This window comes from Pyrus communis, chromosome 9 (assembly GCF_963583255.1).
Source record: "Pyrus communis chromosome 9, drPyrComm1.1, whole genome shotgun sequence".
Classification (NCBI taxonomy): domain Eukaryota; kingdom Viridiplantae; phylum Streptophyta; class Magnoliopsida; order Rosales; family Rosaceae; genus Pyrus; species Pyrus communis.
In genome coordinates this window covers 13599661-13618121 of record NC_084811.1, presented here as the reverse complement: position 1 = coordinate 13618121, position 18461 = coordinate 13599661, and the positions used below count along the sequence as shown (strand labels likewise).

Sequence of the window (18461 nt, the reverse complement as noted above, 5' to 3'; positions counted from 1 at the left end):
TACTCAAGCAATTAGATGTTACGATTGGTTCTACTCAAGCTATCGAAGATCAAGCTCAACCGATGATCATTATTCTACCGTAACTAAGTCACAATCTCACGTTTAGGATGGTAAGTGAGACTTAAAAGACCTACATGCATGATTAAGTGGTTTAGAAGCAAATAAAAAAAATAAAAAAAAATAAAAAATTCGCATGTGAAGGATTGAAGTGTCTGAAAAGTAATTGGATCTTATTCGAATTAAGCTAATTAAGTTATTTTCGAAGTTATGTTCTAAAGCCTCTTCCAAGAACTTGTATAGAGAAGGATTTCCCGCAGAGCTGCAGTATTATATTAGCTTTCCTTTTCTAACCTACAATTGAGGTGTGGATTATAAGTGACTGGTCCCTATGGAGAAAAGTCGTGAAGCAAGAATGTCATCGTAGTGAAAGACGACGTAGCGTTATTAATATTTTAACATATTTATAACATAAAGTCAACGCCAAAATTGCAAACCTTGTAAAACACAGTAACCAAACTGGCTAAATTAAAAACCCAATGACCAAACATACATAGCTTGTTTTATTAACACCCTTCATTTACCCTTTAAATTAAAATTTTTCTTAACACATCCCACGTATTTTCTAATACTACCCTCACACCTTACACCTCAAATATCATACACCCCACATCTCACATCTCACACACCCCACAATCATCAACTAATTAACCACACATCAAACTCTTCATCTCTTTCAAATAAAAGAATAATCCACATTTTAAAGACAAGAAAGATGAATTAAGTTGTTGTATAAAATCTCCATCTTGCCGTTTGATATATAAACATCCGTCAAATTTTCTTGAATAATCATGTTGGATTCTAAGAAGCCTAATGGACAAATGGTAGGAACTGTTCTTCTAAAGTCATGTCAGTTCCAACCAACCCAAAAAACATTGAATTTCTTCATCATTAAACAGCCACGAGAATATTACATTTAATTACATCTTAAAATTTTCAACATTCTCTAGTTTTCTTCCTATTTCTTGGATTCCAATTAGAGCACGGCTTTGCAAAAAGTCAAATTTTTATTCCATTATTTAAATAATTTCTTGAATGTGAAAACCAATGAATGAACGAGGAGCAGAACTCGATTTTTTGTTCCGTTCATCAAAAGATATATTTTCATCAACTTGTTTGTGTTTTTAGGGTTTAATTCTACAATTGAGAGTAAGAGCAGCTATGAGGGTTCAAATAGTCATTTCATATTAGAGTTACAAATTGTTTAGTATTACATTTTTATATGGAGTGTATTCAACATGTGAGGTGTTAATAAAAAAACCCAACATACATTATGTTATTGAAAGTAACTTTTGTGATTTGGAAAGAAAAAAAAGGCAATTATGGATACTCCAAAATAGTTATTATTTATCCAAATACAAGAGAATTTTATATATAAAATGATGCTTAATAACATTTTAAAGTGTCAATAACTTCCCCAAAAAAAAAAAAGAGAAAAAAATCAACAACCGGCCAAAATAGAGAGCATTGTTAAGCCAGCCAGCCAATCTATTTCATAGGGTATTGATAGTTCAACACATTAGTACTGCCATTATTTTTTATTCCATTATTTATTGTTAAAAGGTTTTGGATGGTCGTGGAAAGAGAACTAGACTTCAACAAGCACACTATGCAGATTCTTATTGACAGTCGGCTTATTTTCTGCTTATTAACTAAGCTCCTTCACATTACACGAACACCATCAGCGAACAGCCACGATCTCCTTCTGTGGAACTCCATTCAATGACGCTGCCGGATGAACCTTATCTTTGCTGCTGGACATTTTCTGCTTCTCTGTACCTGCAACTGCTGCTGATTCCTGACTAGGTTGTTTTTCAGCTTGTACTGCCGGATATGATCTTCCACTCGAACGGACAAGATCCTTGATGGTCGATATGAGTTCATTATCCTTGATCAAAGCCTCCATTGTCACATGTACACCTGAGAACGCAATATACGGAATTGAAACCATAAATTCAAGATGCATTTTGTCATCTCTGAAACAAGTGAACATCCAAAATATAAACATCGAAAAGAAAAGGCAAGGCCAACTTAGTGGCAAATTGAATCTTGAAAACATATCTTCACATACGGTATCTCCAATAGTGTTTGGGATTTGTGGGGTCATTGATCGTCTCCTCTTTTGCAGGGCGTGTTGTGTATTCTTCTTTCAACGCTAACAAATCCTATCGAGTGCAGAACTCATGAGGAAGGATCCAAAAGAATTAACATACCATTGTATACTGTAGTATTATATGGTATGACTTGTTATGGAGGAGCCAAAATTTCAAAATGTCTTGCGTTGTGCTTTCGAAGGTGTATCAAACTCCAATTGAGAACACACAAAAGACACATTAAAATCTCCAGCACAGTACCTGAAGCGGAAAAATGGCCCACATTGATGGAGCTTCAACATGTTGCCTTAAGATGAAATGTGCAATCTCTGGAACACATCGAGCAGGTGGTGACATGTCAGACCCCACCACATTCTTAAAATATCGCTGCCTTCTTTCGTCATCTTCTTCCCACCAAGCACGCAAGGTTGAGCAGTCATGGCATGACGGAGCACATACCTAAATGCAGTTATATGAATTAACAACATTTCAATCGAAGTTGAGATCTTGAGCCATGTGACCAAATTTTCTTTATACAAAATCTCAATAAACTTATGCTTTATACAGAAATAACAGAAATTCCAAGCTTTCTATAGGTTTAAATTTTTTACAAAAACTACAACAGGATCAAGTTAATTTGTTCCCCATTCACTCTTTCAAGAGATGATTTTCTGAGTGGCATTTCTAGGAACTTAATCCTTAGGAAGCAAATCGTTGAAGCATGATCTCCATCATTATGAAGGCGATAAATATGACTCATTATCTTACCGTCATATAGCCATATTGAGAAGGAATACCAAACTCCAAATCAGGTTCACTGGGCATGCGCTGAATGCGTAAACCTATTAATCCTAGTTCTTGCATCACCTGCATCCAAAAACCAATCACAAAATAAGAAATCAATAAAAACAAAGAGGGCCAACAACCAACGAAATCACGCTGAAGTTTATAGTGGTTGTGTGGGTTGGGAAGGGCTGAGCAAACATACAGGATGAACACAAGAAGGAATAAGCCCCAGATCTTCCCCACAGGCGAGCATATCTGATGAGTTAAGCAGAGCAGGTAACGTTTTCAAAGCATTCTCCCGCCAAAGATTTTCTTGCCGGTGGAAGTAGTAATCATAGTATAATCTTTTCAATACGTTTTTGCTGTATCACACAAAAACTGATAAGAAAATATATATGATGGAAGTAAATCAGTACAAACCAAAAAGAGTTGAGAGGGGGGAACTCTTTTGTAACAATGAGCAGAAGAAAACCAAATGACTTGATTTTAAAAAATGGTTCTCCTACCAAATTCTTCTCCATCAAGATAATATGACCAAATAAGCCTAATCTCATGTTCCCAAACCAGAAACTTTTTGAAGTACCTGTGGTCGTCCAAATCATTAAAACTTGGAGTATCTTCAAGATTGAAACGAGGATAGAAATTCCTTGGATTTTCTGTATCTCTTATGAGAACTATGTTCTGCAATAACAATTACATAAAATATTAACCAACGAACAGCAGTACCAGTGGCAATCCCTTTAAAATACTTGGGAAACGCACGAAAAGCTTCTAGCATATGTCTAGAAGAATCCAGTTTTCTTGTTTTCATTTTGCAGAATCATTTTCTAGAAACAGGTTTGCAACACTTACAGACCCTAAAAGTTCTGAGAAGTACATCAGAATTGTGTTCATTCATCCACTGTAATTATGTTAACTCAACTTAACTGACTAATAACAAGCCTAACTGATAATGCTGACATAGCATTGGCATAGTAAGTCACTGGCCTTGTATTATTAGCACTTGCTACCTGTATAAGATCAAGGGAACATCAGTCTAGAATTAACAGTGTGAAACTCTTTGATAGGAAAACTACCTGTATAAGATCAAAGAGTTCATGCCGTATCTTGTCTTCATCCTGCAACAGAGACCTTTCTGCGAATGACTTCAGCTTGGAAGCAATTTTTTTCTGAGTGTTGCAGTCCTCCTTAAACTGATAATCAAGAATGGGAAAGAAAAAATGTTCTTGAATACAAAGTTTAATTCCGTGGTCGACTACAACATAAAATACAAGAAGTAATGGACACTGAAGAAAAATACTAGAAGTAATGATCATACAGAAGACTGAAGTAGGAGTGTTGGATTTCACAGCCTGAAGTTTATATATGGTTCAAATTGTTTAAAAGTAACTTTTTAACCAGCCCAAATGTCAATGCTTTCAAAATGTAGCTGTACAATAGAATGAACATAATTACTGCCCCACATCCCAACAGTTTAAGCTTTTAGCAGAAGTGGTAAAAGAACAAACTTTATCATGACATCAAGGCAAGAGGTCATGAGTTGGAATCCCTACAATAGCACACTCCCACTATAAATTCAATTCCATAAGTTTAAGCTCTAATGGTGGAGAGAGGCGCATGTGACGAGTGTTAGAATATAAAAGTATTGTTAGCCTACATCCTAACAACTTCAAATTTGGGAATAGAGGTAATCAAACATTCTTTATCAACAATATCAATGAAGTTGTCCATATTTCTTCAGGTGCATCTACAGCGCATATAAAGTTCAGAATAGGGAAGAAATCTCATCCAAGATCATTAGTGAGTGATTAATGGTTATTAATGAAAAAGCAGATAAAAATCTCCAAGATTAACCAATAATTTTCACCTCATAGTGGTTCTTCTGATATTCATTTAGAAAATTTGAGGCAATAAAAGTCCATGAAGCTCCAAATTTATCCTGAAACAAGAAAGTAAAATTTATAGAACACAAAAGGGATCAATAAAGACAAGAATAAAAGACAACAAAGCTTACAAAAGTACGATAAAATCATCATAGTTCAGCTGCAAATCTGTAATAAGTTGATAATACATTAGGAGAAGTAAATTATAGATGACTAGGAAGACTTGGTTACCTGTAAATATTCCTGCAGAATATATGGGCGACTCAAGCGATCAAAATCCCATATGCCCTCTCTTTCAAGTTCCTCCTACAACAGAAGGATTAATTTTTGTGAACTAACTTTGAAAATGAAGAAAAATTAATACTTGATAACAAGTCACAATGTTGTAGCCATTGTCTCATCTTGCCAAATGATATTTGACTAACAAGTCTACCTGACTTAGTGGAATGGAAGGTCGAAATTTCCCAACAAGCCCAGTCATGGCATGTTCTGGGAGCTCCCAGATACGAAAGAAACCCAAAATGTGATCAATTCTGTAAGCGGTAAAGTATTTTGCCATCTGTCATATAAGCATAGAAAGATATTTATCTAAAATGCAAGCAACAAACAAAGGTACAATAAAGAAGGAATAATAGGGAAATCTAGCAAGAAAAACCTGTGTCAAACGAGCACGCCACCATGCATAGTTGTCTTTCGACATCTCCTCCCAATTGTAGGTAGGGAAACCCCAATTCTGCCCATTTTTATCAAAATAATCTGGAGGAGCTCCAGTGGATGTGTTCATGCGGAACAAATTTGGATTGACCCAGGTATCCACACTGTTTCTGTCAACACCAATAGGTAGATCTCCTTTCAATATTACACCTTTCCTTCTTGCATAATCTGCAGCTTCTGACAGCTGCCGTTCATGAAATCACCAAAGAAATCAACAATGGATGCCACAGTGAAATTGGATATAATAACAGAACGTGCAGATGTTGCTAGTAGTTAGAATAAATACTACTTACTTGTCCATACAAATGAAATTGGATATAATAATGGAAGCAGATTATGTCATAGTGACAGCTGTCTTTGGAGACGAGTTTCTCTAGCTGTCAGAAAGAGAAAGCCGAACGTGAGAGCTTTAATATTATAATATCTATATAATCAGAACTCAAATTTTGAACTAATTAGCAATATATATGAAAGGAAGTACCACACAGTTGACAAAGGAAAAAAAAAAAGTCCACACAAAGAAGGGTGATCACCTTTTCTTTTGAAAAATGAGAAAACCGACCCCATTGACTGTGATCTGATGTTTCAAAGAAGTCCCGTAAAAAACAGAAGGCAGCATAGGGTTTTAGCCAATCCTATAACCAATGATCAATAGAGAAAATCTTAGCACTTCAAGTTGAAAAGGGAAGCCGAAAACTTCTACAATATGCAAATATTATTATAATAGCAAGAAGAAGAGTTAAACTATGTAACCTGATTCTCAGAAAAAAATTTCTCGAAGGAACTGGAGTTAAGAATCAAATCCTTCTCTTGAGCAAATACTTTATTCGCAATAGCAAGTTTGGTAGTCAAGGTAGCCTCATAATCAACATCCTACAAAGATGCAAACCAAAATATGTTAATTTCAAAATCACTTTGTATACTTAGCGTTATTTAGAGACCATCATACTTATGTCCATGAAATTTGTTAATAATATTTTCATGTCATCAAGAACAAACAGAACTACCAAAGATTTCCAACCTTAGGGTGAAACAGATAGTGCTCAACAGTCGTGTGCTATTTTTGAAGTAACCTGATTATATCTAAAATATTCACACTCCAATACATAAGAACGTCATCTTTTCATTTTCAGAACAAAGGATAACATTTAGTGGCAAAAAGAAAAACATAAAAGAAAGGAAATAATGAATAAATAACAATTTGTTTGTCATCATTAGATAATCTTTTATGATTCTCATGTCCAGAGTGGACCCTACACAATTTGGATGAAAAACTTATTCTTCGAATAAGAATTTGTGATCGTTGTCTTACATCAGACAAAGGTCTAGTTTAGAACAATAAATGGATTTTACTTTAGCCTGGACTGCATTGCTACTACATGGTCCCATGTTTGGTGCAGTATAGGTTTTTCCACTTTGATGTAATAATGTTTGGAAACGTAGACCCATGTTTCCGTAAGACACCAAACCATAAGAGCTTAAGGCGTTGGGAAATACGTAAACAATGTATATCAACCAAACACTCTCCTTCACATGACATGGAGCCACATCCAGCACGTGGTGAGGCAGACAAATGCAGACACATAAAAACAGATTAGTACAGACCACCTGCACCTTGAAATTAGCTAGGCAGAACCTCCTGCAACTAGAGATCATATTAAATCAGTGGGTACAACTGATCCTCTGGAAACTGGCTTGCAAGGTATCAGTGACACATAATGAATATTAGGAATTAAGGTTAATAGTTGATTATCAGGCATCTATCCAAAATTATGGTATAATTTATAGAGTTGATTACTAAAGGAATTTATGTCCTGGAACTCTATAAAAAAATGTAGTACTTCCATTCGAAATTGAAATCCAAGTGTTTCTCTTTTTAAACATGGTAGTAGGGTAACGCTTGAGACCTAAACCACTGTCACCCTTACCCTTTTTTGACCATAAAAAGGAAAAATAAAAAAACAAGAAAACATATTTCTTTTTTGTTACTGTTCCATAGGTTCCATTAATCTTCTTGCCCAGATCTCGTGTCATTTCTCTTCTTAATCAGGTTCTCATCTCATGTCTTTCTTCCATTGGATGAAAAGACACAGAACAAGGATTCTGCCTTATTCTGCTTTTATGACTAGTGCAGATACCTTCAATGGGTCAGAGTTGGCTAGGGTTTCCTAAAACCTCATAAAATGCGTTTGACTCTGTTTGAAACAAGCTATGATTCAAAACTGGGTCTCCTGCCCATCCTAAAATCTTGTGGTCTGTAATAGGGTTATTTCCATTTTGCTATCTGGAAGTTTAACCGTTTTCAGCCTTTACTACCTATAGTTTTTTTCTTGACATTTTTCATATACAAACTTTTGTTTGAGGATAGATTATACCTTCAGACTTGTCATCAAGAGGTATTGACATGCCAGTAGATGGACCCGCAAATTGTTTAGAAACAATAAAAGAAACTATAAAAAGTTATTAAATTAATAAATAAAAATCGAAAAAATAGGAAAAATAAAAAGAAAAATAAAAAATGGTTTATCTTGTAGTGCTTGTCAATCAAAATAAGCCTCACAAATTGTTTAGAAAGAATACAAGAAACTATAAAAAGTTATTAATAAATAAAAAAATCAAAAAAATAGGAAAAATAAAAAATGGTTTATCTTGTAGTGGTTGTCAATCAAAATAAGCCTCTTAATAGACGTTCAGGAAAACAAGCCTCTTAATAGTTGAATTGTAATTATTTTGTGCCAAACTTGCACCTTCCCCTACTTGTTCAAAGATAATACCATCACTAATGAACAGAAGGCCTCTTGCACGAAATGTTTTTCAAATTTCGAAGTCTGGTCCAGCTTGCCTACTAATGTACTAGTCATTCATAGTTAGGATAGTAAACTCATTAATGTGATGTAATGATATGCAAGAAATAAATATAATCTTTTAAGGAACTACCTTTCCATTCAATTGTTCTTTTGCCTTCTCAATCTCGAGCTATAAGAAAGAAAACGAAGGAAAAAAATCAGGAATCAAGTGATAATAATGAAAAAACGAAGGAAAAAATCAGGAATCAAGTGACAATTTAGCATCCTTCAAAGGAAAGCATAATAATTACTCAAGTTTTTCTTATTATACAAGTGAAAAAAAGATTTATAAAGATCACCTTGATATCCGAAGACATACTTTCTGAAAGTTCCTGTACTCTCAGGTATAAAGGATGCAATGCAAATACAGAAAGTGAGCTGCATGATGAAGAAATGAAAGCCAAACTTTGAATGAGATGAAACTTTCAAAATAATAACATAAGTATCATAGAAAAAAACAATGCAATTTTGATGTGCATTTTAGTCAGCGAACAATGAACAGAATACAACAAGGTGGTTTTGTAATCGAAAAAATATGAAGATAAAAAGGGTAGTTTTGTACTCTATTGGACTGGAGGGAGAGAGAAGGATCACGGACGAGGGGAAGGTGGGGGAGAAATGAGAGCGTCTTCATTTTTTGGTTGGGAGGGAGTTCAAAGTGGAAAGGTAAGGTGAAGAGTCGTCTCAATTTGTTCTTGATCCTTCTTATCCTCCAACAAACCCCACTTGAAACCAGGTATACCGGCTAACTTATATCTACACTCTTTTTCCCTTTCCTTACCACTTCTCCTTTCTTAATGCCAACCAAGAAAAGAGATAATAACATCCTTCCCTGATTGCCTTACTCTTCCCATGTAATTTCCCCATCCATTTTTCCAATTATCCACCCTCCCTTCCATAGATCACATTGGTGTACCGTTCAGGGAGCTAGAGAAGATGAAACCACCAGATGGAAGTTACTTTTCCAAGGCAATTGCTATTCAATACAACAAGAAAGCTTTTCCCATTTATTGTATTGGATTTAATGTTTAGATAATAATCAGAGACATAGGAACTTAAGAATGCACATATTATCCAGCTAAAAGTGGCAAACAACCGAAATTGTCTCCCTACAAAATTTCAAGCCAGTTTTATGCATCAAACTTTGATTTAGCTTTTATAAATAGCCAATGGCATCAAGGAAGACAAAAACGTTATAGTAATATGATAATGAGGTGTCAACATACCTGTAGGGGTATGAATCCCACCACATTCCATGCACTGATGTATCATTAATAGGTAAAAGCTGAACCAAATGAAAGCCAGAATCTGCAGCCCAGTCAACAACTAATTTCAGGTCAAGAAACTCTCCAACTCCAAGATCATTTTCTGATCTAACAGAAAACATTGGGATTGCAACACCAGCACCCCGCCAAGGCATTTCCTAACATCATCAATCCAAAAAACAATGATCAACACAGAGGAACACTTACGCTACAGCATGTGCTTATATATTTTCTCCATTATGCAACTGAATGTTTACTTAATCATAATTCAGGGTAAGTAGGAGTTCACTAGCTTACTCGCATCATGCCATCTGAAAGAAAAATGTATCTCAGCTGAGTTTTTGAGGAGTCAAGAACAAGGTCACGGTTTGGACCATTTTCTGGAGAAAAGTTTCCTGCGTTGCCATATTTGCAATACTTATATGTGGACCATCTGTCAAGGAAGAAAGAGAGGGATGGTCTAACAATAACCATAACACATTAAAATTTAATGACAAGGGCAAGGTCAAATTGTCCAAGATAAAGCCTTGACAAGGATATCTTATAGGGAAATCACTCTTCGGCAAAACACAGTCAGCATGCCAAATTGATTCACCAGCGTAGCTTAGTTTAAGCCCATTCTGAACATTCCACTGTCCCAACTTTGAGGTGTTACCAATAATAAATATCTGCAACAGTATTGACCAAAAATAAAAAAAACTGCAATAATCAAGCTTGGATATCTTTCAGGTAGTAACCCCACTTTGATTGAAAAAAATATATATTTTTTGCAAGTATAGTTGCAGATAAGTATGAACAATTCACTAGAGAATAAGGGACAGTTACCGCTGTTTCTTCTTCTATGTTTGGACAGCTGATTTTGAAATGGACAATAACAGAATCTGTCAATGGGAAGGCACATATCACATGATTTAGCTAAAGAAAAGAATATGAAAATGTAATATTACATGAGCAGTAACCATAATCTTCAATTTGGATACAATTACCATCCTGGTCCAATGTGTTTCGGATGACTCCGGGAGGTACTTCAATGTCCAAACTCAATTTCGGACCAAAGATGACGTCTTTGAAGGCACTTCTAAAAGGAAGTGAATCAGCACCCACCTGGATATGAACAGAGCTTTTAGATCAAGTTGTTGATGAACCTAACATTACTCTGCATGTTATGTTCTAACAACTGGAGGAAGGCAGCTAAGTGGAAGATAATATTATTAAAAATAAATAGAAATACTACTCAGTTCTAACATGGCATCTCTAAAGTTTTTAATTAAAGCTTAAAAGGCTAGATGCCAAATTTTGATTAAAAGAAAGCAAAGAAAACCAAACACTAAAAACACTAAGATTACGAAATCGCAATTTCTGGTGGAATGTTGCAAAATTCCGAATTTGTTCTATCTTTTTCTTTCTTCAATCACAGGCACAGCGACTGAACGAATCATATCACAAAAAGAAAGCAATTACTATAACATTCCCAATATCCCAACATACCATCCAATGGCTAACTCTTACTGTGTCAATCATAATAAAATAAAAATAAAAATAAATAAAAACCAGAATCAGGCAATAAAAGTAAAAGGGATTATTAAGTTAATGGTAAACAAACAGTATTAATAACCGAAAAGGTCGAGAAAGAAAGAAAGAATGAGACCTGCCAAAGGTCATGAAGCTCCACTGCCTCTCCATCTTGGATCCCCTCAGGCAATAATATTTTACGCTTTTCTCCCATTTCCCATCTCAGAACGTTTCGCTTCTCATCGACGACATAGTAAGTGTAGTCACATTTGAAGCCCTTTGGAACAGAGATGGTCCCAAACCATATGAGCTCCTTCCCATGGTGGACAGGGCTCAGTAGCAGACCCTTTTTGATATTCCATGAACCAAGCACCGGCTCGGAGCCGCACACCAGCAGGCTTTGACCCCACTCAGTGTAATATGGTATCCTGAAGCTCACATTCACCGGCTTACTACTACCATACTTGCTGCTGCTTCCGGACAACAATCCCAATTCCACCATTTTCTTTATCTTCAAAAACTGATCGGACCCAGATCTCAAGTTTCTATCAGTTTCTGGTCCTGGGCAATTGAGAGATGAGTAATTAAGAAGCATGAACAAATCACAAACAATAATAATGCTCAGAAAGCAAAAAAGCAGTGAAATTTACGAAATCCAGAGGGGGAATTCCTTTCCACTGTTTGTTTCCCGAGAAATTAAGACAAACCCAAATCAAAACCAAGAAAATCAAAGCAGAGCTTCACTCACATGAACCGAAAGCTTTTGGTTCCCTAGTTCCAAGTCGGTTGGCTCTCTCGTTTTATCATATCAAAACACGAGTAAAAGCAACAGTGGCCAACCAATCAGATGCAAAACAGATTGAAAATATCAGAGATGGTCATTTGTTTGATTCGAAAAAAAAACAAAAAGCAGATTTCTTTTTCCCTTTCTATGAATTGAATTAAACACAGATTCATTTACTTATTATTTTTGGAGAATGAGGAGGAAATGCAAAGCAAAGCTGCTCTCACGGGAGAGTGACACTTGACAGTTGGTTCCGAGGGGAGAGAGAGAGAGAGAGAGAGAGAGAGAGAGAGAATTGAGATCACGCCCTTTCTCTCTACATTTAACTTTGCAAACAAAGGACTTTTTCCAATCGTAATTTCTAGCTGCAGAAAAAATGGAAATATCATATGCTGCTGTGTTTTAGAACTCTAATAGCCGTACAATATATTTCTTCCTTTTTAAAAACAAAATAGATTAAAAACTAAATTCACTCAACTCAATCCCGTGATTGAGGAAACAGACTCATTAACGACAAAGTTTTCCCTTCAGAGCAAGCCCAGCGTTGGGTTTTGCTCGGGGGACAGGGGAGAAACCAAGGGCCCGAGGGCCCGGGGATCAGGTCCAACGTAGCCCAGCCCGATGGAAGGGGGAGGCTCGAGCTCCGGGTTCGTGGGGGATTGCCAGCCCGAGAGTCCGAGGTGGGGGTGACGTAAGGCTGACGCCAGGGTGGTGTCAGCGTAATATTTAAATTTTTTTGTGTCAGGCGCGTGCACCCCACCCGCGCGTGGGGGCTCGTCGCCGACACAAAAATCAGAAGAAAAAAAATTCTGTCAGTTACCGTTGGGAAGCCACGTGGCTTCCCATGGTGCGTTAGATCTCAACGGTCACTTTATTTAGACCGTTCGATCTCAACAGTAAAAAAAAAAAAAAAACAAAATCAGATTTAATATCCACCGTTCGATCTGAGATCAACGGTGGATATTAAAATGCTTTATAAATAAATAAATAAATAAAAAATAGTTTTAAAAATCTGAAAAGTTACCGTTGTGACACGTGGCACAATCTGGAGTGTTGGAATTCAAATTTTTTTATATCCAATGGCAAAGATTAATTAATTGAATAAAAATTTAAAAAAAATTGTAAAAAATTCAAAAAAATTCAAAAAAAAATCTGAAAAAAATTGTAAAAAAATTGTTTTTACTTTTCTATAAATACCTTCTCATTATCATCTTACACAACAATTTCATATTTTCTCAACTACTTTCAATCACATTCCTTTCTTTGTCTCAAAGTTTGAATCCTTTTTTTTCAACAAAATGACCATTGGTGCAGGTACGAATTGGTCGCTTATTGAAGATGTTGCGTTGTGTACTAGCTGGGTTGAAGTTACTCATAGTTCGCTTACGGGTAATGAGATGCAGTTGCGAGAAATGTGGAGTCTTATTCATACCAATTTTCTTGAGAAAATTGGTGGGAAAAGAACCAAAGAATCGATGTCCAGTCGTTGGAAATTACTTAGCCAATCGTTTAGTACATGGAGAGACGCCTTGGCACAAGCTAGTAGTAATATTCGAAGTAGGGAAAATTACTCGGATCAGGTAACAATATATTATTTATTTGATACCCAAATTTACATTATAATTATTTGTTTGTATTATTTATTTGTTACCTACATAATTTATTATTTATTGTTTGTATTATTTATTTGTTACGTACAAAATTTATTATTTATTGTTTGTATTATTTATTTGTTATTTATTATTTATTATTTATTATTTATTATTTGTATTATTTATTTGTTACCTACATAATTGTCACATCCCGGCCCGGGCGGCACCACTTCCCAGGCCCGCTCCACCACCGTAGCACGATATTGTCCGCTTTGGGTCCCGACCATGCCCTCACGGTTTTATTTTTGGGAACTCACATGAGCAACTTCCCAGTGGGTCACCCATCATGGGATTGCTCTAGCCCTCTTCTCGCTTAACTTCGGAGTTCCTACGGAACCCGAAGGCAGTGAGCTCCCAAAAGGCCTCGTACTAAGTAGGGATGGGAATATACATATAAGGATCACTCCCTTGGGCGATGTGGGATGTCACATAATTTATTATTTATGGTTTGTATTATTTATTTGTTACCGACTTACATTATAATTATGTTGTTTGTATTATTTATTTCTTACTTATTTTCATTATAATTATTTATTTGTATTATTTATTTGTTACTTATTTTTATTGTGTAGGAACTTCAAGCACAAGCTTGGTACGCTGCCAAAACCAAAAGCAAAAATAAATCATTCAACCAGTGGGAATGTTGGAATATTGTCAAAGATTGTTCTAAATTTAGAGTTGTGCCAGTCGGTCCAGAAGTGCACATGAACAGCACCCCTCTACACTCTACACCCGATCATGTTCATGAAGATGATGCAGATGAAGTGCCCGAAACGCCCCTCCCTGAACAAGCGTCGGGTTCGACCCGTTTTCCAATTAGGCCTCAAGGTAAGAAGGCTTTAAAGAGAAAAGGGAGTGTTTCCAAGAACGATTATGCAAAGTTCATGGAAGAACTTACTCGCCAAGGTGAATTGACTTTGACGAGGGAACTGGCGAAAGATGAGGCTGATAAGGCTAGAGAGGCATCAAAAGCAGCAGCTGTTGAGAGAGAATTTTATGCTAATGAGAGAGAAAGAGAGCTACTTAGGCAAGAAAGGGAACATGTTAGAGAAGAAAGACGGGCTCAACAAGATCGTGAGATTATGAACATGTCTTTAGAAGGGAAGTCTCCAAATTCTAAATTTTTTTGGAAGTCAGAGAAAGCGGACGTGGTGCGAATGAGGCGTGCAAGAGAAACAATAGCAAGCCAAGGTGGTTCTAGCACCGCAAGAGAAGATCATCCTAGCACCACAAATTGGTTAAGTGATGATGAATAAAGTACTTTTTGTAATCGGAGCCCATAATTTTCCAATCACTTTGGGTTGTAATTTATTATTTATTGTTTGTATTATTTATGTTGTTTCCAATTTCTTGAATATTTATTCAAATTAATTTGGTAAGTTATTTATACTAAGAATTACCCTCTACCTCCTTGCTTTCCTCACGACATGAAAATTATTAACAAACCCTCTGCCTCCTTGGTAAGTTATTAACAAACCCTCTACCTCCTTGTATAAAATAATTAAAAGTCCATGACCATGACCATCGTTCTAATTAAAAGTCCTTGTATAAAATAATTAAAAGTCCATCGTTCTAATTAAAAGTCCTTGTATAAAATAATTAAAAGTCCATGGTTCTAATTAAAAGTCATTTACATAGATTAAAACCCACACGAAGTGTGACTCTGTTTTCTTCTTATAATACATATACTAAGAATTACATAAACATAAACATAAAAAAATTACATATACTAAGAATTACATAAACATAAACATAAAAAAAATTACATAAACATAAACATACTAAGAATTACATATACTAAGAATTACATAAACATAAACATAAAAAAATTACATAAACATACCAAATAATTAAACACACCAAATAAAACAACATAAACATACCAAATTCAAAAAAACACACTAAATGAACTTAATTATCTTCAACTTGTTTCAATGCCCCACTGGTGCTCTATCAAGTCAATTTGTCGGGCATTGTGCATGTCTGGCATTTGAAATGCAGTATATCGTTGAATGAGCTTTTCATTGTAACGTTCATCCCTTTGTAATGGCTCATGTTGCACGGGCTCATCGGTGGCGTCATGAGCACAATATATACGTGTTCTTGAATTGTTCATCGGGTCTGGCTCATATTCATCAACAGCTTCATAATCGTACTCATCTTCCACAATCATGTTGTGAAGAATGATGCACGTTATCATGATGGATCGAAGCGACTCTACATCAAACAATCTGGCAGCACCCCTGACGATCGCCCAGCGAGCTTGGAGGATACCGAAACAACGCTCCACATCCTTCCTGCACCCCTCTTGACAGCTTGCAAAGTGTTTTTCCTTTGCACTCCGCGGACGTGGCACTGTTTTGACAAATGTTGACCAGCGTGGGTAGAAGCCGTCAGCTAGGTAGTATGGCCCGTCGTACATACGTCCGTTGACCTCATACGTAACTTTTGGTGCCTTTCCTTGCAGGACATCGTTGAACACTGGGGATTGGGCAAGGACGTTGATGTCATTTTGAGCTCCCGGGACCCCGAAAAAGGCGTCCAAATCCATGTATCAAAAGATGTCACCGCCTCCAGAATGATACTTTTTGCTCATTTTCTGTCCCCGTAAGCGCCTTGCCATGCACTTGGACAATTTTTCCACGTCCAGTGCATACAATCAATGCTTCCAATCATCCTAGGAAAACCACGCATCTCCGCCTTCTTCAACAGCCGCTCCAAGTCCATGTGTGTAGGTTTGCAGAGGTACTCAGCGGTGTAGATAGATTCGATTGCTCCGCAAAACCTCATCAGGGACTCAAGAATGGTTGATTTCCCCATCCTCGTTATCTCATCCACTTGGTCTGCAGATGCTCCATATGCAAGCATCCGCAAGGCACCAGTAATTTTTTGCTCAGGCAGTAGACCCATAGCACCAAAAGCATCTTTTTTTTGCACAAAATAAGAATCATGGTTGCAAACAGCAATCATGATTTTGTTGAACAAATGTCGTTCCATTCTAAAACGACGTCTAAAGTACGTATCAGGGAATGCACTATTAGGAACAAAATAATCATCCAAGAGTTCCATACCTCGTCGTTGCCTGCTTCTATCAAGGTTTCCGGAACGGCTGGGCCTACAGATCTGAGCCGCAGCTTGGATGACTCGACGGGAATGTGAGGCTCTGCCCTTTCTTACTTCGTCATCTCTCATTTGACGCTCCTCATCCTCTCCCCTCTCATTTCTTACCCCCTGGTGATTGAACATTGCTTCTGATTCGTTAAACAATTCTTCCTCTTCCTGATTGAATTCCCACATCATCCTTGAGGAAGAAGAAGAAGACATTGAAAGAAAGAAACAGAAACTATGAATAATGATACAGATTTTTGTGAATAAGGAAGCAGAAACTATGAATAATGATAGAGATCTTGAGAATTTTGGTGTGAGATTTGTGAGGATGAATAGTGGATTATATAGAGGATTCATAAAGGATTAGGTTGTGCATAATGCCACGTGGCATGCCGTCATTCGTTACAAATCTGATGGAAATCTATTCTCAAAGATTGTGAACAGATTATGACACGTGGCATGTCGTCATTCGTTAAAAATCTGATGGAAATCTATCCTCAAAGATTGTGAACAGATTATGACACGTGGCGCGACGTGATTGGTTAATAATCTTATCAGAAATCCATCACCAATAATTGTATTATTTTGTATTATTTAATAATACTTCGGATCATGACACGTGGCGCAACGAGAACAATTAAAAATCTTATCCGATATTACAATTAAAATTATTTTGTATTATTTTATAAATAAATAAAATACTAATATTTTATTGCCTATTGCCAAAGCTATTGAAGTGTAACGGTGGAGATGCAAATTCTATTGCCAGGGCTATTTACTGTTCATTAAGGGCAGTTACTGTTCATTAGGTGGATTGAATAGTGCATTGCCAGGGGGGAGGGCTCCAACGCTGAAGTTGCTCTCAAGTATATTGTGATTTTCATAGTTTCATACATCAAGTTTTTTTGTCTTACTTTTATATTTAAAGTGAGAATTTTGTGAAACTTTCGTACTTTTATTAGTCTTCTGTTTGGACCCGATTTTACATTATTGGTCCGAGTAATTATGGTCGTTAAATGACAGAATGAGTAGAATTTTAGACCATAGAATGACAAAGTAGTTGAAATGATTTTTTAGTTATTATTGAGAAATAGTATTGTGATTTTAATCATGATATTATCTCTTAGTAATATATTAAATTATTTAAACCTAAAATTTTCCTAAATCCCAATTAATTTGAATGATGGTGGAATATTGGGATATGCACGGCGTCAGATAATGAAGCGAGCAGTACAGTTCAAATTGATTAGGATGTCTATCAGTGGACATGTAGATTGAAGTAGCTTGGAGTGGAGATCAGGATATGGGATTTGATGATCTTAAAATTATGGTCTTGGATAATGATGAAATAAGCAACCTAGGTAGACTAGGTCTTTTTGCGTGGTGATAGATGTTGTCACATGGGTTTAAAAGCTACTGATGGAGTTTTTTATGATGAGATAAGAAGCCTAGGTAGGCTAGGCTTCTGATGAGATGTGATAAGCTTAATTTTTAGGTTTGAAAAGTCAAGGAACAAATCCCACAAATCAATTTGAAGGATATGCCTTGGCTTTTGATGTGGATCAATTTGAACAAATCCCACAAACCAATTCAACACACAAATTGCCCTGCACAAACCTCTCAAACACTTTGAGATTTTTTATTTTCTTTTTCCGCCATCACACCTTCAGTTTGGATAAACAACACTGTGAAGGCAACCGGCGATCACCTTCAGTTTGGATAAACAATACTGTTGCCGTAGAATCAGCCGACCGAGAAGCA

General features: G+C 36.3%; 1 protein-coding gene across 2 annotated transcripts; it reads right to left on the bottom strand.

Annotated features, from left to right (window-relative positions):
- Nucleotides 1-1494: 1494 nt before the first annotated feature.
- Nucleotides 1495-12334, bottom strand: LOC137744764 (4-alpha-glucanotransferase DPE2). Of its 2 annotated transcripts, none has more exons than XM_068484559.1 (23): nucleotides 11905-12334; nucleotides 11293-11711; nucleotides 10631-10748; nucleotides 10470-10525; nucleotides 10185-10312; nucleotides 9942-10068; nucleotides 9606-9802; nucleotides 8679-8757; nucleotides 8471-8509; nucleotides 6287-6406; nucleotides 6067-6168; nucleotides 5827-5910; nucleotides 5475-5717; nucleotides 5253-5378; nucleotides 5051-5125; nucleotides 4804-4875; nucleotides 4013-4129; nucleotides 3520-3617; nucleotides 3139-3298; nucleotides 2919-3017; nucleotides 2412-2609; nucleotides 2129-2222; nucleotides 1495-1977 (listed from the first exon to the last, which is right to left on the bottom strand). In XM_068484559.1, exons 2-23 carry the CDS (start codon nucleotides 11656-11658, stop codon nucleotides 1739-1741), a joined length of 2937 nt encoding a protein of 978 aa, XP_068340660.1. In that variant the 5' UTR covers nucleotides 11659-11711; nucleotides 11905-12334; the 3' UTR covers nucleotides 1495-1738. The 2 variants fall into 2 exon arrangements, with proteins under 2 accessions (XP_068340660.1, XP_068340659.1); XM_068484558.1 differs by having other exon boundaries at nucleotides 11293-11717; nucleotides 11905-12332.
- Between the last annotated feature and the right edge of the window lie 6127 nt (nucleotides 12335-18461).

What these genes read in the sequence shown, in the direction of transcription:
- LOC137744764 (XM_068484559.1), bottom strand. Translation starts at nt 11,658, where the DNA reads ATGGTGGAATTGGGATTGTTGTCCGGAAGCAGCAGCAAGTATGGTAGT. An exon ending in TTTCAGATGGCATGATGCGA is followed by an intron (nt 9,803 to 9,941) that starts GTAAGCTAGTGA and finishes TGATGATGTTAG; the next exon opens with GAAATGCCTTGGCGGGGTGC. An exon ending in CTTCCATTCCACTAAGTCAG is followed by an intron (nt 5,126 to 5,252) that starts GTAGACTTGTTA and finishes CTTCTGTTGTAG; the next exon opens with GAGGAACTTGAAAGAGAGGG.